Source organism: Ursus americanus, chromosome 20, assembly GCF_024610735.1.
Source record: "Ursus americanus isolate L20-20 chromosome 20, mUrsAme1.1.p, whole genome shotgun sequence".
In the NCBI taxonomy this organism is placed as follows: Eukaryota; Metazoa; Chordata; class Mammalia; order Carnivora; family Ursidae; genus Ursus; species Ursus americanus.
The window spans coordinates 50,375,507-50,396,839 of NC_142146.1; the positions used below are offsets into that span (position 1 = coordinate 50,375,507).

The 21,333-nt window shown below is 40.1% G+C and overlaps 1 protein-coding gene across 2 annotated transcripts in view; it reads left to right on the plus strand.

Annotated features, from left to right (window-relative positions):
• Positions 1-13,352: 13,352 nt before the first annotated feature.
• The window catches only part of TIPARP (TCDD inducible poly(ADP-ribose) polymerase), a 29,467-nt gene continuing 21,486 nt past the window's right edge, over positions 13,353-21,333 (plus strand). Inside the window, exons 1-2 of one of the 2 annotated variants that reach the window (XM_045812002.2) lie at positions 13,353-13,595; positions 16,827-17,789. In XM_045812002.2, the coding sequence (XP_045667958.1) occupies positions 16,873-17,789 (917 nt within the window). In that variant the 5' untranslated portion in view covers positions 13,353-13,595; positions 16,827-16,872. The remainder of the gene's footprint in view (positions 13,596-16,826; positions 17,790-21,333) is intronic. The other variant, XM_087870308.1, reaches the window with a different exon arrangement.

Genomic DNA, 21,333 nt, shown 5'->3' on the forward strand with positions numbered 1-21,333 from the left:
GATTGAGCCCCACATTGGGCTCCTGGCTGGCTCGGCAGGGAGTCTGCTTCTCCCTCTCCTTCTGCCTCTCCCCCTGCTTGTGTGCTCTCTCTGTCTCTCTCTGTCTCTCTCAAATGAATAAAAAAAAAATCTTAAGAATAAATAAAATATAAAAGTTACAGAAAAGCTGCAAGAATAGTATAATAGGAACCTCTAGATCCTTTATAGAGATCCACACACAAATCTAGGTATACAAACACATACACAGGCAGTTACACATGGAATGATTCAAATTTCTGTTACCATAGTATACTAACTATAATTGCATTAAGTACAACTTCACTGCTAGAGCTTCAATCTTCAAATCACCCTATAATTAACAGATGCCCATCATGATCAGTGACAGTGTCCAATCACAACACTTTTTTCAAAATTTGTCAATGATTGGTCACTGCACATCTGTTGTTCAGTTCAAGCACAGACAGCATAGCATGCAATTGTGTTGCCTTCTTTTCTTCCAGTGATAAACTCACATGACACTTTTAAAAAAAGATTTATTTATTTGTTTTAGAGAGAGAGAAAGAGAGAGTGCAAGTGGGGGGGGGGAGAGGGAGAAAATCTCAAGCAGACTCCACACTGAGTGCAGAGCCCAATGTGGGGCTCAATCTCATGACCACAAGATCATGACCTGAGCTGAAATCAAGAGTCAGATGCTTAACTGACTGAGTCTCACATGACACTTTATAAAATAATATTTGAAAGAGGAAATTGACCAAAAAAGACGAAAGTGCAGGAAAGAAAAGTGATAACACTGAAAATGAAATCTGAATCAAGCACAAATGGAGTTATAGAAGAGATAACTGGGAATATTGATATGCAGCCAGAGGAACTTAATGAATGCAGAGTTATCGAGATTAAGGAGGAAAATGTAATGAAAAGCTTAAAAGTGTCTCGGAGGAAGTGACAATGGCAAAAAGTTCACATTAAAAGAACTTTTGAAGATTTCACAACATTGTAAATGCAAATGATAAATGATTCAAGCTGATCTAAACTTAGGAGTATGACAATTTGCCAATGTACAGAGAAGATGCTTGATCCAAAGAGTTATATGATCAGAAGAACTGTTCAAACTGCTCTAATTTTTTCACAAAGAAATACAATACTTCAATCCTCAGTGTTTCTAATATTTTAAATTCTAGTGTACCAAATAACAACTAGTTTTACTAGTTTTTTAATTTTCCTACATTTATAACTGACCATCATAATGTTTTGACAAAAATATTTAAAGGTCATGGAACAATGGTAATTTTTCCCACTAAATATGAAAATAATTTTGTACAATTTCACTTTACATGGTCATTTGAATGCTGCACTACTATGCAAAGTGAAGACTGCATATATGTATAAATTTTTTTTTCCTGAACCATTTGAAAGGACTCTACAGATACCATGATGCTTCACCCTCTAAATTGTTCAACATGCATCTTTCTCTTACGAACAGGGACATTCTTCTACATAATCACAATACCTCTTATCACTCTCAAAAAATTAAAAAATGACACCATAATATGTGCAATATTCAGTACATATTCATATTTCCCCAATTATCTGAATGATATCCTTTATAACATTTTCTTAATATCCAACATCTATATAAAGATCAGACCTAGCCTTTAATTTCCTCTAATCCAGAATAGTTCTACTGCTTTTTTTTTTCTCTTCCTCTCATGACATTGATACTTTTTAAAGAGTTCTGTAAAATGTCCCACTATTTGGATTTGTCTGATTGTTCGCTCATGCTTAGATGACAAATTGATGTTCTAGAACTTGTTTCTTCCAGCTGCCCTACTCCTACTCCCCAGACAGGGACTAAGTAGCTATAGTAAGGTGTTGTGAAATTTCTGTAATGCTCTTCTCGCCATCTTATTCTGTTCTCTCTCTCCTTAACTAACCAACAAATAACCAACCAACCTTCTTCTCTGCAAAAAACAAAACCAAATAACTCCACAACCAAATCCCTCAACCCTCCCATACTTTCTTAAGAATGAGTGAAATTCATCATCCCTTTCTTCACTCGATTGTTTCAAGGAGAGTCCCTCTTTTAATCCCTTGGGTGCTCAAATGTGCACATGTTCTTTATCCCAATCAAAATCTACTCTAAAGTCTGAAAATCCTTAAACTGAAATTGAAATGACTACCATGAGTTTAAAGGGACACATCTCCCAGGGGATGATTTGTCTTTTAACTAACTTCTGTGAAGATGTGTGCCCAGTGCCCACCCGTTTCCGAGGCATAATAGATGCTGACATTTTGTTGAAGTGAATTGACCTTTATATAGCACAGTGGGCAAAATTTCCAAAAGATTTCCAATCAAACTGTCTTAATTAAAGCACTGCTTTCAGACTTACAACTGTTTCTATTGATAATAGTTTATACAGGAGAGTGCTAGAGTCTTGGATGACCAGGTAGGCATTTGAAAAAAAAAATCTCTGAAATACTGTTGATTAAATCTTGGCCAATAATTCTTGTAATATAATTATCAAGGATGGCTTATATCACCAACTAGTTTATAAACTTGAATTCAAAAAAGGCATTATTCCACATCTTAAGGTCTTATTCTCCACAGCTCCTAAAACATGCCTTATCTGCAGACTTCAGTAGAAACTTGCTAAATTCAAAAACATATATATGTATATTTATTTTACAAGAATACCACATGGATAGTGGTTTGTCCTCCTCTGTTCACCATATCAGAAGGTATATAATGTCTGTTAATGGTCATTTTAAGTGTGATCATTTGGTTAAGGTGGTGTGTATCAGATTCTTCCATTGTCAAATCATCTCTTTCATTTTGTTATTACTATTGTATAAGGAGATACTTGGAGACAATGTGAATATCCTATTTTCTAATCGACCTGTTGGTGTTAATATCCATTAATAATTATTTCCTTATCAATTATTATTTTGGTGGTTACAAAATGATTTTTTAAAAGATTTATTTATTTTAGAGAAAGAGAGTGCATGAGTGTTGGGGGAGGGGTCAGAGGAAGAGAGAGGATATCAAGCAGACTTCCCCTTGAGCACAGAGCCCGATGTAGGGCTCTATCTCAGGACCCTGAGATCATGACCCGAGCCAAAATCAAGAGTTGGATGCTTAACCGACTGAGCCACCCAGGTGCCCCACAAAATGATGTTTTAATGCCAACAACCCATCTACATTTATTAACTGGCATTCCTCTGTAAAGATGAGTTTTCCCTCCACTCATTGTACCCTTGCCCTTTGAGTATTTTTATCAACTCACGGACTCTTTTTCATTCACTATGTTATAATGAATTGCCATCCTTATTTTTGTCATTCAAATTGCCCTATTTGGGCCAGTAGGAGAACCTTCAATCTGGCTTCTGTGTCCTCTGACATTTTCCTTCAGTTCGTGAATGCTTATCTGGTTATTTTTAATTGAGTGTCAGATATTGCATTTAGATAAATGTAAAAATAGTTTGAGGCTTAGAATAATATTATCTTCTTCCAAGGAGGATTTATATTTGCTTCTGGCAACAGGTTAAGACCACAAACAATCCTAGATCACCTTAATCCAATTGGAGGACTTGAGAGGATTTGAAGTTGGGAAGGTTAGTCTATTTCTGGTTTACCATTACTCCCAATGCAGTCCTTTGGGTCCCAACTTATAACCTGTCGTCACTCCCATTGACCTTCCTCAAACTTCAACTTTTATACCCTTCCCCTAATAGTCTGTCAAAAGTTCTGTTCAGCTTCTCAGCCACCTCTTTGGGAAAAGTGCCTCTAAATGTTCTGCTCACCTCTCAGGGTTTCCTTCTCTCAGATCTTGTTAACTTCATTCTTCATTTTAGCTCCTAGAATGATTTTAAAAATATTTTGTCCAAATCTTGTGGGTTTTCTCAGTAAGAATGTAAGCCTGAATTACCAAATCTATTACTGGAAGTGAAAGTTCCCCTTACCTCAGAGTTGACTTTTAAAAATAAAAATATTGTCATGTCATTTTCCTAATTAAAACATTTCAATGACTGCCGGTTGTTCTTTTTTCCTTTTTTTCTTTAGACTCACAATCCCAAGATCAAGGGTCACATGGTCCACCAGCTGAGCCAGTCAGGTGCCCCCTGCCTATTTTTCTTCAGAATCTTTAATTAGGCCTGAAGGTCTACATCCCCAAATCATCTCCAGCCACTCTCCCTCTCGCATTCTACTTTCCAGACCCACTGGCTTTCTTCTGCATCCCACACTTTCACAATTCTGGCTTTGCATACAAGGTTCCCATCCCCTGACCATCGTTAATTGCTCCCACCCATCTCCCTCTGATCTAGTTAATGCTTAATCATCAGAGCTCAGCCAAAGAAGCCCTTCCTGCCCCCCCCCCCAGCCTAGGTTGGTATCTGTCATGGCACTCTGCTCTTCTTCATCAAAACATTTACTGAAGTTTGAAATTATATGTTGATTTGAGTAAAATCTGCTTTCTTCCATATGCTAAATGTAGGCATGGATCCTGTCCATTTTGTTAACCATTGCATGCCCAGCAACTACTTACAGGAAGTATTCAATAAAATAGAGAATGAATAAAAATGATCATCACTCAACAAGTCCTTTTCTCGGCCACTTATCTGTGCAGTTAGCCCATTTATTTCCACCACCAGGGCTGCACCTAGGGTTTTGGTGATACAGCTAAAATTTCCTGGCTTTTAAAACTTTGAAGTCTGATTTTCTAAAAAGTTTCAGTTTCCATTTTTCTTATGGGCTCATTGATTTCATGTCCAAAGAGCATTATTTTTAACCAAAGAAACATTGTTTTTTGGTGACTTCACAAAACTTTCAAACCAAGAGGTTACCTTGGTTTCAGTGTAAACATACTTATCATTGAGAACAGGTCATTCAGATTCTTGATTTCCAAGTTAGTTAACTCTTCAGCAAGTGAAAAATAAGAGTTTCAGGCAGGTGATGAAGTCAAAATACTATAGCAAATAATATTGTAAATATTTTCTTTTGCTTAATATAGATTTTCCTAGTAGAGTAAATTTCCATCTGTTTTGCATTTGAAAATAAAAGACAATTGCTTCTTAGAGTCTGTAGGCAAGAAGTCAATAAATAATGGGAACTCTAATTGATAATAAAGGATTTTGTTTTAAAACCAGATTTATATTTATATTACTAGAAACTTAGAAGAGGCTTCACTGATTTTTTTTTATTTTCATATTTTACTATGCTTGACTCAGAGTTAGCTATATTTTTCCCTCTAAACCCATAGACAAACAAATGTCAACTGTTTCATTTCTTTAGCCTCAAAGTAATTTCTTATTCAGTCAACTTCCCTGAATGGGATCTTCACTGACAAACTTGGGTAATGGGAACTGTAAGTTAGCTTGGGTTTAAAGGAATTACGGTTTGCCTCTGCTGAAGAAATGAGTGGACACACCACCACTGGACAACACCTTACTTCCAAGCTTTGTGAAAATAAATCTCCTCCTTCTGCATATGCAGAATACAGTCCAGTACTTTTTTAAAAAGATATACTTTTAAGCCCTCCTAATTAACCTTCATGTCAAATGAAGGAATAAATATTTTTGCTCTATAGCTTTAGAAATGGGACTCTCTTTAGATACAGTAGCAAGCAGTGCTAGCTTCTCCCTTTACCTCTAGTCTTCGTTACCCAACTGCCTACTAACCATCTCCAGCTGGATATCTATTATATCTCAGTCTTAACATGTCCAAAACTACACTGTTTCCCCTTGCTGCCAAAAGCCTGGTTCCCACAATCTGCATCATCTCAATGATTGACAATTACATTCTTCTAACTGCTCAAGCTACAAACTGAGGGGTCATTCCTGGCTCTTCCGTTTCCCTCATACCCCAAATCCAACTCAACAGCAAATCCTCTCAGCTCTACCCTCAACATGTGTCCAGAATCTAATCACATCTCATCACTGCCATGGTTACCACACTTGTTCATTCCCTAGACTATTAACTGATCTTCCTGCTTTCACTCTTGCCATCCTACAAAGTTCTTCTACACATAGCAGCCAGAATTATTCTTTTAAAATGTAAATTATGTAGATTTCTGTCAAGGTAGAATCCAAAGTCCTTACCATGGGCCTAAAAGGTATGAAATCTGCCGCTCCTCTGACCTCTTCAGCACAACTCTTTTGTTCATTCCACTCCAATCAAATTGGCTTTTGTGATTTTCCTCTAACATGCCAAATTTACCTCTACATCAGAACCTCTGCATATGCTGTTCTGTTTACCGGAATGTTCTTCCCCTAATATCCTCATGGCTAGCTGCTGTATCTTCCTCAGACTTCTGCTTAAATATTTCCATTTAGGAAATGCCTTTCCTGCACAGCACATCATTTTTAAAAAGCACTTCATTCCCTTATTCACAGCTTTTTAACACCTTAGCCAGAGTGACTATATATCTCAGTTTATCCAGGGCAGTCCTGGTTTCATCTGCATTGTCTTGACATAATTATAGATAATTATTCTCAAAGTGTTCTTATTTGATAAATTATGTGATTGTATACCCTTACCATGTCTTATTTTACCACTTTCATCATCACCTGATACCACTTCTATCTTTTCCCATTAGAACGTTAATAAGAATTGACCATTTTATTCTCTGCTATATCCCTAGCACTTAGAAGTGCCTAAAACATATACTCAAATATGTGGTAAATGAATAAATGAACAAATGAATGTATGAGTTGGGGTCATTAACTACCTGATTATGTTAGGTGCTCTTCTCAGAACTAGGGAGGACAAGATAAATCAGACATAGTTCCTATTCAATGCACAAGCTCTACCTGAGAGATTCTGATTTGACTGGTCTTGTGTAGAGACTAGAAATGTTTATTTTTAAAGTGGCTGAAGTAATTCTCATGTATAGGCCAACCTGAAAACCTATGGTCCAGGAGTTATCTGCCTAGTGGAGGAGTCAAATGAAAGGCAGGTAGGCATCAAAACCATCCCTCTTCAGTGAATGGCAAGGGTAACCAGTATGCCAAAATTACCATTTTAAGTTTAGACATCAACATGAAAACTTATACTATGTACATGATACTTCACAGAGTGGCTGGCCAGGACTACTGATAAATTAAATTCCTAAATTCCATTTTGTTACTGAGAAAAGTCTTGACTATTGACTTTGTAGAGCCTGAATGGCAAAAAGAGAAATTATTATGGCCTAGAATGTCTCATGATAGTATAAGTAAGGACACGGAAATTGTCCCACAGAGAACTGATTCTGGGACTTGATAAAAATGAGCACTTGGACACAATTTATTTGCAGGGAACAGCTTTGGAACCAAACCTGTGCATCTACCCTAATGATATCCTTAAGATAAACTCACACAAGTAGAAATGCTGTTAACTTAGATGGATCCCTGAACATAATTTTCATCATCTTTAATTAATTGGGAATTCAGATTTAAATTTAAAAAAACCAGATTTAAAATCTGGTTTTAAAACAAAAAAAGCCATTTTTTTTCCTTTATTAAATGTAGGTTTACTCCAAATAGAAACAACTGAGTTTCTTAACATGCTAAAGAATAATAACTTTAGATACTTCAAGAAATCTGCTGCTGGTAATTCTCTCCTCTGACAATATGTACTTAGGCTTAACTCCTCCTCTTTATATATTCTTAGCACTTTGCCTGTATACCTCTACTTTAGCCCTTACCACACCATAATGTATTTGCTTGTTTTTCTATTTGGCCACAACCCCGAAGTCTCCTTCCCCTCCCAGTCTCCCAGCCCATCTCAAGTGTTTTAAAAGACTACGAACTCTTAAAGCGCACCTAGGGAACATCTTCAAAGCTGAGAATCCCTTGCCCTCTGAGATTTGGATTCAGAAGGTCTAGGATGGGGCTTGAGAATCTGCAGCAGACTTTCACAGGTCATCTGGGTGGTCAGTTCACAGACTTTACTATGAGAAACTGACAGAGAGTAGGAACTATCTTAGTCATCATTGCATAACTAGTGCCCAGCACACACATACCCAATTAATGTGTACTAAATCAACTGAATGAATGATCCAGAAAATATCTGGGGACTTCTCTGAGGGAATCATTTTGTATAGACTCAAAACCAGTTAGATCAAACAGCACTTTGATTATGTGCTATAGGAATTACTCAACAGGTCCAAAACTGAAGGGGAATTGAAGAGCATACTTGATTGTCATGAATCCTGTGAGGAGAACAGTCCAGCAGATGATTAGACAGTTGACAAATGCAAATCTTAGATAAACAGAATAATTTATGATCTGGCATAAACATTTTGGAACTTACGCTATTCATATTTTATCTATTTAATTTTCTGCTTGGCCTTATATCCTCATCTTTCTCAGACAGAGGTAACTTACTGCTCCATCAGAGAGAGAAAAATTAGTTTCAAGAAAGAGGAGATTACAAAGGAGAAATATTTTTAAAATCTGAAAATGGTCCTTAAAGTGAATATTCTATCATTTTATGAAAATATGAATCTTGAGTTCACATTTATCAAGGCATATTCATGTCTGACTCTGAACCAACTTACCTCTGATCTTTGAATTAATTCACCCTAAATTTGTGATTAAATTCCCTACTTTTAGTTGCTCTGACGTATTCTCTAACAGCATTTTCCAATGTTTTCCCATCAACACCATATTTATAATCCACTTGAGGTAAATAAATTTCAGCCAAAATCTTTTCTTGCTCTAGAATCTCAAGAGTGCATCACTCCCTCAAAGAAATATAGGAAATCTTTCTTAGGTAGGTTTCAGGGGTTGACCCATTAATAACAACATCAACACAAAATTTTCAATAATAGATTCTATGTTTAAAAACAATAGTAATTCAGTTGCCTAGATAATAAATTTGACTTTTCTTTCTCTTTGAATATAAAAGATACCTGCACATGTGAACTTCCTTTGAGTTAAAGAATTAAGTTGTCTTTATATAAACATAGTCAGAAAACATTACAGCCTGGACTTAGCACTCATAGATAAGGAATTGTCAGTCTGCCATTTACGCAAGTTGGTTGCATTCTCCATGTAACCTCAGTATAGCATTGCTAAGACCTAAGTCCTCTGTTTTCAAATCTCGGGTCTTTCATTGTACTGAGTCACATTAGTCACTGTTTCCTTCTTGATGTGGTAACCAGAAATGATTATCCTTCTACCAGAAGGATGTTGGGGAATTAACTATTACTAATAGTTGTGAAAACAGAAAGCAACATATTGATACTTATACTTTAGAGCATGTATTATGCTAATGAAAATGGGAGGTCTTGGGTCACTTGAAATTTCAAGTGAGTAGTCTTGGCTTTTGTATGAATAAATTCCTCATTGAAAGTACTCTACCAAACTAATCAGCCATGCCAAGGCAAATCCAGCAGACAAGGATAACAGAAATTAGTGATAAAAGGAATACATGGAAAGGAAATTAGAATGTTTTAATCCTATAAATATATTTAAAAAGAATTAAATGGCTTAGGGCCATATATAGAAAGTGCACACCTACATATGCCATATATGTTGCAGGTATAGGTTTGTGCTTTTTGTAGTTTTAAAGAGTATTCAGAGAGGAGCCACTTCCTCATGTATGTTTTACTTATAATATTTAATCCAGGGACTTGACTATGGTAGATACTCAGTGAATAAATTTTTTCTTTAAAAAAGTGAATTGACAAGTTCTATGATAAGGAACCAGTGAAGTAAAACTTGTCATAGTTACTTGGAATATTAGATGGCTATTTGTTTAAAAGATTGTGCTAACATGGAAAGCTCCTTATAATATAGCGTTAAACAAAATATGAATATACAGTAATGTAACAATGGGGGGGAACCCTTGGAATAAAATAAGACCAAACACAACTGTAGCAAAATGATAAAATGGGACTTTAGAAGGTTCAACTATGGGTATTCCAATGTCTCCTCTGTACTTCCTATTTTTTTCTTTAATAGACATATATTTCTTAATCATATAATTTGCTATACCTGTGAAATTGGCAGGAAATGTTATAGGAGTTGATGTGTTACTTTGTGACAGCTCTTATATTTCTGACATTTGGTCATGTTGCTATATAACTGGTAGAGTTTGCAAGCAAGGAAACTAGTTAGAAGATAACTAACATAGTTTATGTATTAGCTAGGACCATGTTTAGCTACACATAACAGAAAACAGTCTAACCAAATTGGGGTTACAATGAGTTCAGCCTAGGACTGCTGTAGCAGCTTCAAGATGTCATGAATGACGGAGATTCCTACCTTTCTGCTCCTGAATCCTTAGCTTGTGGATCCCATCTTTATATTTCCCACATCATGTTCACTTTCATTTTTGTCATGATGCTCCATCTCCATCCTATGTTAGTATTCTAGAAGGAAGAAGAAATGGAAGGTGTGTCTATATATGTTAAAGAAAAGAAATGCTTTTCTAGAAATCTTCATCATATGTCTAGAACTATATGCCATGGCCACTCATAAGTGTATGGGATCTAGGAAAATGAATTTTTTGGCTAGGCACATTGCTAGCCCTCCCCCACCCCTGCCCCAAAAGTATCTATTAGTAAGTAGTATCTGCTGCCCCTTCTCATATAAGGAATTCATTCACCACGTCCCTAAGACAAACAATCTCAAAATCTCATCCAGTTACTATAATGAGGTCAGAGTCCAGGATCCAGAGTTCCAATGATATGGAGTACTCCCAATCAACTGTGTGGCTCTTCATGCTCTGGCAACCAACTTTTAAAGAAAAGTGATTTGCCTCACTACTCCTAAAGTAAGTAATGGTAGATAGACAAGGTACAGGATGTTGGTAAAAGTCCCATTCAGGAAAGGGGAAAATGGGAAATACACAGTGGTCACTGGTCCATAGAATATCTCCAGTCCTCTTGGATAACTGTACCAAGAAATCTCCACCCTTCGTCAGTTAATCTGCCAATTCCTGATTCTGTTCTGTAGGAAGACCTTCCTATTCCATTTCTTTCAGGGGTCACATTTGAGGTGGACCTTGTAGAAAATACCTTCTCTGGAGCAGTAAAATTTTAACAGTCTGAGAACAACCTAGATCCAAGAGTGGTGAGTTCAGAATCTGGTGCCATTTTTCTCTTTGGGGCAACTAACATTCTGAAAGTCGAAGTGGAGAGGCTGAGAACTAGCTAGAGTTTTCAACTGCCTCAAGGGAAGTGGGTAGGGAAGGTGAAAGATTTGTGTTCAGGGCCTGAGGAAGAAAGACTTTAAATTGGAATTCCAAAGCGCTACACACTGGAAGTAACTTTGAACTAGTAGCTTTTAACTATTAATCCCGGGATTAAGGTGGTCTGCCCTTAATCCAAGTGACCCCCAATGAACCATTCCTTCTCATATTCGTATTCATGGTCTCTTGTAGGTCCCTCCCACATAGACGCTGAGTTTGGTCATGTGCCTTGTTTTGGTGAAAGACACATTCACCATGCAAGCAAAGGCTTGCATACTGAGGCTTGTCCTCTTGGACTGCTCCCTCTTGGAACCCTGAGATTATCATGCTGTAAGGAAGCCCAAATGAGTCCTGAGGAGAAGCCTTGTAGAGCAAAACTAGGGAACCCAGTCAATAGCCAGAACAGAGGCCCAAGACATATGGCCCTAGTTGAGCCAGGTCCAGCCATTTGAGCCACCCCAGTTGAGGCCTTAGGCATCACCAAGCAGAGATGAACCACATGTACTATGCCCTGGCTGAATTCCTAAGCCAGAGAATCCAGAATCATGAGCAAATGAGAATTGTTGTTATAAGTCACTAAGTTTGGAGGTGGTTTGTACACAGCAATAAATAACTGAATCTCTACTAAAAGAATAAAGAATGCATAATTTACTTGGTGTGAAATAATAGAATTAAAAATATTTAATCCAAAAGAAGGCATGAAATGAAAGGACCGTAGAACAGATCAAAGAGCAAATAGTAAAATGGTAGATTTAAACTTAGATACTTGCTTCTAGGTAACTCCATGTAGGAATAGGCACAGACCAGGATATTGTCTTAATACGGTTTTTAAGCCTGAAAATTCTATTTTACCTATTAGTGTCTGAATTCTGTCCATATCATTCCTATCTTAGTTGAATGGCCATGACTTGATGCAATTTGAAATAAGCCTGCTGGGGAGGTACTACCTTTAATCTATTTTTTGCTGGTATGTCACCCAGTCTGGTTTAGAAGAGTTTAAGAAAGCTTGAAACCATTATCTCTATTGCTACTGCTGCTTAGCTATTTTTATAGGCTTTCATGTTTTGTAAGGTAATATTCAACCCAGAAAGTCTCCGAATTGTGGAATTTAGTCAGTTTAGATTTCAGACCACGGGTAGAGAGCATCTCTTCGCAAGCTGTGTTCCCTTCTCCCTTTCTGCCAGCTGTTGAGGATATAGCCATAATTAACTTTGAGCAAAAGGGTCTTTCTCCTCCGATATACAGTGATATGAATTTAACGTAGTGTTTCTTCCTCCGCCACTGAAAGGCTATTCAATATAGGAAGGGCTTACCATCCACGACATTTTACAGTCCACAAACTATAGCAAATTCACATGCGGTGTGTATTTTAAAGATGAGTACATGGTGCTATACAATTCCATGAGAGCAGGCATGGCGTCTGAGCTGATCAGGGCTGTAGCCTAAACCTAGTTGCATGCCTGACACACAACAGCCACTCAACAAACATTTGTTGAATGAATAAATTAGTCACTACGGTACTTAAGGGCTTTCCACGACATATTCGCACCTTTACTGTCAAAGCCCCAAAGCGAGGTTTCCCTTCTGTTGGGCTGTCTACGTTTTCCGTGAAACAGGAGCTCCTGCGACCGCGTCGGGTAGGGTGCCGACCGGGGTGCGCGGCTGGGCCCACCCGTCAGGCATGGGGCGGGCGACCCCGTCTGGCCGCAGCGGCGGCAGCAGCCGTTTGTCTCTTCTCGGGGTTCCGCGGCTTCAAGGACAGGAGGCGTCTTGTGAGGAGGCAAATAAAGCCAACCGCACAAGAAACGGCTCGTTCCGTTTCCCATCTACACTCGGGTGCCTGGGTTTCCTCGGAACACAGTGACCCTCCATGTGTCTGCAGGCAGGTAGAGACTGCCCCACGCGGCACACACTTTCCCTCCTCACAGCCGCGCGCTCCCTAACGCGCGTAGACCTGGACCCGCCGGTACTCAGCCGGCGCGCGGAAGGACACGCCCCCTCGCGGGAGCACGCGGCCGCCGCACGCACACTTCGCGCGCCTCCCTGCGAGCGAGCGCGCGCGCGCACGTGGGGCGGGCCTCCTTCCCGGCACCCACTGAGCGTCCGGCCCTCTCACCCCACCCCTCTCCCCCGCTGTCCAGGCTCCGCCTCCGCGACGGGGCAGCCGAGAGGAGGCGACCGGAAGCCACTTTAAAGCAGAGCTCCGGGTGACAGGCGAGTGAGCTGCATCGGGAGTGCGGTCGCGGCTTTCTGCACTCCCGGCGGCGGAATGGCCCGTTCGCTGCTTGTCGTATCTCCGGCCTGCGACCCTTAGACGCCCAAGCCCGCTCTCCGCGCCAATCCTCCCGCGCGGACGCTGCCAGCGAGCCGGCGGTGCGGCGACCCGGCTCCTGCGGTGCGTTCTCTCAGGCTGCGCGATCAGGTAAAGGGCTCCGGGTGGGCTCTGGGGGACGGACGAGAGACCCTAACTGGGATGGCGGGCGCGGACGGGGACGCCGCCTCGCAGCCTCTGAGGGATCTAAGGTGATTGATATTTAGACTGTGAGGTTTTTTCTACCGAATTCACTCGGATCCCGTCAGTACCGGGATGGGATTGGTTTACACTTCTTAATCACTTACGGCCTCGGGCAGGTGTATAAATCGGAGGAGGACACAGGGGTTTAGTCGTCGCCGGCGTCTCCCCGTTCCCACTTGGTCTGGGTGGGCGCGGGGGGCGCGTCTATGCGGCCTCCCCCGCCGGGCGGACCCCGAGCGCTCTGAGGCGGAGGATCATTTCGCAGATCGAGGTGCCGTGAACGGCAGCTGAGGGGAGCCTTCCGGCAGACCCGCGTTCCGGCTGCAGCCCAGAAGTTTGCAGGCTGTTTTCAGATCAACTTTGAAGGCGCAGAAGTCTTCGCCTTCCTTGCCTCCACCCCGAGAGGCGCCGACCGCGTTTCCCCCTGCGCTTCTCGGCTCATTTCTGCGAGCCTCCGAGACTCGCAGGACGATCCTCTCAGGAAGGTCGGTTGAGGAGGCGAGGGAAGAAATTAACTGTGGAAGGTGCGGTGAGGGGCTTCTGGGATGGAGGGAAGCCTGGGCGGGGGTTGCTCGTTGGGACGAGGCTGCAGCGAGGGTTCGGGGGCGCTCCGGTGCTTGTCGAGGGGGAAGGGGGGGTCGGATGCTCCGGAACGCCGGGAATTGGCCGAGCCGGGCGGCGCCTCAGCCGCGCTGCGCGGAGTTGGCGCGGCCCGGGGGGCGGAGCTGCGAAAACCGCCGTGGCCTGCAGGAGGCGTCTCTCGGACCCGGGCTCGGCGTCCCGAAGTCGCGCCGCGGCTGGTTGGCGCGAGTCCTGAGTTTGCAGCGGGTGGTTTCCGTGCACGGTGCCAGGGGCCGGGAGTGCGGGGAGGACGGGGGATATCACGAGGCGAGGGGTGGAGCGGTAGGTCGCCTGCAGCGGGGGGCCGGAGGAAGTGTCCTTCCAATCTTTATTTTTCTGTTATGCAAACTAATTGAGGAACTAGGTTCTAGTGACTTCCCCACTCCAGCCACTCCTCAGTTCTCTACCTCTTCCTCAGTTTTATTTCCGAGCCTGACTGAGGGCAATAACAGGAAAAGTTATAGTGTGTGTGTGTTGTGTACACCCCTATAAATAAAATTGGTTCAGTGTGTTTTCCCTTGAGTGGATGTGATAGGGGTGGCGCGCGCGCGGGTGTGTGTGTGTGTACGCGCGCCCGCGCTCACAGACACGCGCGAGGGAAGGCACAAGCGAGTTTAGTGTGGTGGAGAGGGAATACCACAATCTGTGCCAATTGTGCCCTGAGGCAAGAGCACCGAGTGATGAATAATAACGCCTGGCTTGGCTGCTTTCCAGTTGATTTATGTCTTATGTCAAGTCCCTCCTTGTGAAGCTTTCCCTAACAATGCCAGCTCACATTGAACTCTTTTTTTGCCTTTTTCTTTTGTACTTATCGTGTGCGCTAACACCTGGTTATATACAGTTGAGCATTGAAAAACGGGTTTGAACTTTCCGGGGTCGCCTATATGCGGATTTTGTACAGTACTGTAAACATATTTTCTCTTTTTTGCTATTTTCTCAATAAGGTTTTCTTTAGCTTACTTTGTTGTAAGAATGCAGTATGTGATACACAGAACACAAAACATACGTTAATCAGTGTTGATTCTGGTTAACAGTAGCCTGTTAAGTTTTTCAAGAGTCAAAAAGTTACAAGCAAATTTTTCCCAGGGTGGGTTCCTTGAACTGTCCCTACCCCGGTCTTGTTCAAGGGTTAAGTGTATTGTGTTTTATTTCTGAGTTTGATCATTAAGAACTTTTTATATGTAGATTCATGAATCTCTCCAATGAGATTTTTAATATTCATTTTTTGGGGGAGTCAGTTTTATGATTTTGTTGTTGACCTGTAAAGGCTAATGGAACTAGTCATTTAACAGGTGCTTTTTCTTCAGTAATTCAGTTAATAAATATTATTGAGCACCCACCGTGTGCGTGGTACTGATACCTGGGAGGAGTTATTTGATGAAGTATGGACCCTTGCATCAATGATCTCTTTTCCTTTTAGTCAGTTGGCCAAGAGAAGATTAATTGCTCATCACCAGCTCTTCTACCTTGTACAGTGCTTAGCAAATATTTTCAGAATTGGTTAATGAATGTTAGATTGTGAAGGAAACACCATTTGTCATTTTACAAAGTTTTCATTGCTTTTTACTGTAAGTTTTAGTTTTTTTCAAGGGGTCTGGTTCTTTGAGGAGAGCACTCTTCTTGGTCTCAGTAGTTCATTAGGAATTTGACATTTGGTGTGTGTTTTATATTCTTTTGTTGTTTTTCTATAATATGTCTTCATTTGTTTTAATAGATAAAATCATATGTGTAACTCTTCTGAAGACAAGAATAAGGAGGCCCTTTCTGTGAAGTTGTGTTTGGTTTCTAAGACAGCGTATAGTGGTTGCTGCAGATGTAGCTTCTGTTGCTAAACAAGCAGCTGGTATTCTTCCTCCAGTAGTGGTAATGTTTTGGGAATTGTAAAAGTAGACCCTTAACATCCTCCGGGAATGTATTGGAATTTAGTAATGCTTCAACATGCTCCTGGCTTTCTCCCATATGACATTTCAGTTGAGAGCCCTTGTTTCTTGAATATATCCTCATACTTTAAATTCACTCACTATTTAACTTTGAAGTTTATCCTTCATTTGGTGAACTTTTTTTTTTTTTAACAAAGAAACAGGTTTTGTCACCTCGTGGGATAGGTGATAAACAACTGTGAAGAGAACCACAAAGCAGAGATGTGGTTTCCCTGTTGTCATTTGTTAGCCACACTTATTTCTACCCCTCACCCCCCCACCACACCCTAGACTTACAGTAAAAATTCATACCCTAGCAGAATTACCCATTGTATATTGTCCACCAATAAATGTCAAGAGCCTGGTGGAAGGTCCTATCTCTTTACGTTTACCTGCTGTGGGCTTTTTGAATAGACTTGGCTGCTTTGGAGCCTTAATTTCTCAATAAAATTTAAAATTGACCTATAAAGATGAAATATGGTATAAGAGGAGTGACTTGAGGGACTTAGTCACAGACTAAAACAAAACATTTTGATGAATGAATAGGATCCAGTTTTCGTCAGTTTGTAAATGATCATCTTCTTTCTTTTCCTGGTAGGATTTTTAGACTCTGAGGAGCAATTGGAGCTAATCCACACCACACCATGGAAATGGAAACCACCGAACCTGAGCCAGACTGTGTAGTCCAGCCTCCCTCTCCTCCTGATGATTTTTCATGCCAAATGAGACTCTCTGAGAAGATCACTCCATTGAAGACTTGTTTTAAGAAAAAAGAGCAGAAGAGATTGGGAACTGGAACCCTGAGGTCTTTGAGGCCAATTTTAAATACTTTGCTAGAATCTGGCTCACTTGATGGTGTTTTCAGATCTAGAAACCAGAGTGCAGATGAGAGCAGCTTACATGAACCTATAGTGAAAAAACCCCTGGAAATCAGTCCGTCATGTCCACCAGCAGAAAACAGTATGTCTGTCCTGATTCCTGATGGGACAAGTGTTGGGGGCCAAATACCAGAAGCCCATCCTTCCACGGATGCTCCAGAGCAGGTGGTTCCAATCCAGGATCACAGCTTTCCACCCGAAACTCTCAGTGGGACGGTGGCAGATTCTACAGCAGGGCACTTCCAGACTGACCTTTTGCATCCAGTTTCAAGTGATGTTCCTACTAGTCCTGACTGCATAGACAAAGTCATGGATTACATTCCAGGGGTTTTCCAAGACAACAGTTTTACAATCCAGTACATTTTGGACACCAGTGATAAATTGAGTACTGAGCTCTTTCAGGACAAAAGTGAAGAGGCTTCCCTTGACCTTGTGTTTGAGCTGGTGAACCAGCTACAGTACCATACTCACCAGGAGAATGGAATTGAAATTTGCATGGATTTTTTGCAAGGTACTTGTATTTATGGCAGGGATTGTTTGAAGCACCACACGGTCTTGCCATATCATTGGCAGATCAAGAGGACAACTACTCAGAAGTGGCAGAGTGTATCCACTGATTCCCAGGAGCACTTGGAAAGATTTTACTGTAACCCAGAGAATGATAGAATGAGAATGAAGTATGGGTATGTATTTATAACTACTTTAAAGCTGTTGTTAAATCCTATAGAGAAGGTCAAAAGGCTATAGTAGGGTGGTTTCTTTCAGTAGTAACCTAACAGGTTTTATTCTTTTGGCTGTATGCTATCCTGATTTTTCATGTTGGTTCAGTGCAGACTATTTACCTAACCAGACAATGAAGGTTTTATGATTTGAATAATTCATATGTCACTCTACAACATGTGTGTGCCTGAGAAGTTGCATATACATTGAATGCTGTGAATCAAATTCTTAATCGTACAAGAGAGCTTGCTTTTGAAAGAAAATCCAAGGTTAATCTTATAATAGCATACATAATGAATACCAAATTTATCTAATTTTAAAATTTTGCATATTGAGTAGCTGCTGTTTTTTAAAGGGAAATAATATTGTTTGTGGATTTTCGTGGCCCTCTTTCCATTTTGAATGGTACAGTTTTGTGTACTTCTTCTCAGACTTCTGAATCCTGCCCAAACATGTTAAATTTCCTTTAGTTTCCTTAAGGCTTTTTACCAGTAAGTTTATTATTCTACTTATCTTACAGATAAAATTATTCTACAATTCAGGCTGTTTTCTTAGACCTGAATAATGAGTTGAAGGGAAAATTTATCTTAATAGATATGTTTATCGTTTACATAAAAAACAGTTATCCTCAAGTTTTTGTATGCAAAGCATGTGCATAAATAATCCAGTTCTTTTAGGTGTGGATGCCCAAGCAATATTCACTCAATAGGGAACTGAAACTTCCATATCTGAATTCCTATTTAATTGAACATAAAAATGAAGAGGAAATGATAGTTGCCACTTGTGAAGTTGCTAGTGTAATAACAGTGGTGTATAGTAAGCAGTAATCTTTGTGTCTAGTTGTTTCTCCCGTAGTATAGGAGTATAGGAGTAAATATGTGATATTAATAGCTATTTGTCTATGTCCAAGAGAAAGGATTAAAATTATATGAGGGGAGAAGAATACATCTGTCCATGCTACCTGACTTGGGAGACAGTGAGGGCAACCTGACAGCTTCACAGATGATGAATGGCCTGATGTGGTATCAAAAGGCATGACCCATAGGAAGGAAAAATATGCTGAGTATCCTAATCCACAAGTCCAAGAGAAACCTTTTTTTTTTCCTTTTAGATTTATTTATCTATTTGAGAGAGCAAGAGCGTGCGCACGCACGCAGGTGTGAGGGGTGGGGGTGAGAGTCTTAAGCAGACTCCATGCTGAGTGGGTTGGGGCTGGATCTCATGACCCTAAGATCACAACCTGAGCCGAAACCAAGAGTAGAGTACTTAACCGACTCTCGCCATCCAGACACCCGTGAGAGAAACACTTTCTTAAGAGTCATCTTTGTTCATTGTTCACAGATAACTTGGGTTACACCAGCCCAGGTGTCTGGAGACTCAACAATCAAATGGTGTCAGTAAACCGTTTCTAAATTGTCTAATTTTGTTAGTTTTGATGTTAACCTGTGTGCAACATAGTGCCAGGGCATTGTTGGCATTGTAGAAACCAGCTTTTTGTTTTGTTTTTGTTTTTAAACTTGCTCCCTTTTAGTATTAGGTAAGTGGTTTTCTCTTAATATTGCATTATTTCAGTTGTATAGTACACAGGTCTGTGTGTCGTTTTAGGAACTTAATTATCATGAGACCAGAACTTTGGATCTTGCATTTCAAAAGAGCTGCATGGAACAAGATAAGAAACAATATAAGACCCAAGTTTAAGGCATTATTATATAGGAGCCCCTTGGGATAAAAGTAAGATAATATCAAAAATGTAGCTTAATTCATGGGCGGCTCAGTCGGTTAAGCATCCTACTCTTGGTTTTGGCTCAGGTTATGATCTCATGGTTGTGGGATCCAGCCCCACATTGGGCTCTGTGCTCAGTGTGGAGTCTACTTCAGATTCTCGGTCCCTCTCTCGCCCTCTCTCTCCCTCTCTCTTTCTTTCTCTCTCAAATAAATAAAATCTTTTTTTTTTTTTTTAAAGAATGTAGCTTTCTAATCGTTAATGTATTATCTTGATAGTATTAGGTATTCAAGATTCTTTGCTTGGGTAGCAAAATTCTTAGATCCTGTAATAAAGCTAAGTACTTTTAATTTTTTTCTTTTAAAGCAAGCTTTGGAGGAGAGAAAAATGTTTTCTATTTTATCTTAAAAATCTTTTTAATAAGCTATTGTCCAAAATCTATGTTGCCCATGAGCTAGCAATTCTAAATTGGTATGTCAAGGTAATTACTTTTATATACTCTCAAAGTCACTGTAATCCTTCCATCTCCAGATTGCAAAACTGCAAAATAGTGGCCTCCCACTTCACTCTTATGAAGCAAATTTCCAGTCCGCTGAGTACTTCAGCATCTTGGTACATTAAGTTTCTGTCTGTTTGAATTGGTCAGGAAGAAACTAGCAGGATTATTGTCCAACACATTACATTCTGTTACCATGAGAAGGCAAGACAGGTATTTTGATCTCAAAAAAATCCAAGAACTCAGGTCAGCAGCGTATTGGGTGTTTTATTCTTTGGTAAAATTACTTGGCTAGAGAATTAGACCTAGATATAGGCCTGTAAGTGTACATTGTTGGATCAGTTATAAAGTAGTTGCAGTGAGTGCTTGATTTCCAAATCTGTTTTAATGAACTAAACTAACATTTACTTCTCACTTGAGAGACAAAGTATGAGTGAATTATTGTAATTACTAATGCTGCTGCTACATTGTTAATGGTAGTAAGTGGTCCTGCTCTGATAAAAATAGCAAAACGTATTAACAGATAATTACTAGTAAATTGAAGTTCTCCATAGACAACAGTAAGAAATATAAGATTGTAGATAGCTAAGTGTCAAAAATTAGGCTTTTGGGAAGTTGACCTGTGGTCATTGCAACCTGGTTTTCCTTGTATTCCAAAGCGATGTTGTGTTTCCTGGCAACAAGATGCAGATAACGGCATGTTGAGCCTTGCTGAGAGATTCACAAACAAGCTGGAGCAGCCCAGGTTCACATGGTTACCACATTATTTGGCTAAAGCTATTAATCTCTGTGGTCAGGCCTGTAAAGCTGGTCTATCTGTACAGATTGCACATAACCAGGAAGTGTGTGTTCAGCTGTGTATATGCCCAAGTCTAGCCCAGCAGTGTGGATTCAGAAATAATGAATGTCAATTGCTTATCCCACTTGTTTTCAGCACTTTATATGACTTGGAAAATCATTATATACCGTATCCCTGTTACTTCATTGTATGAAACTTGGGGAAAGCTCATAGTTCTGGGTCTCTAGAAGAGACAAAAGTTCATAGTTTCAAACTGTACAGATAAAATTCTTTGTTTTGCAAATGTATTGGATTTAACATCTAAATTAATCCAAATTAGATGTGCAGTATTCATTTTATTTTCAAGAATGAAATTGGAAAGGAAGTTGAGCTAGGTAAGTTCACAGGTCCCTTCCAACTCTTTAGTCAAGATCCCTAGAAACTAAAAACATTTAAAAAAGGATTTCAATAGTAAATGCTTATTTTGTTCATTATAATGAAATTATTTTA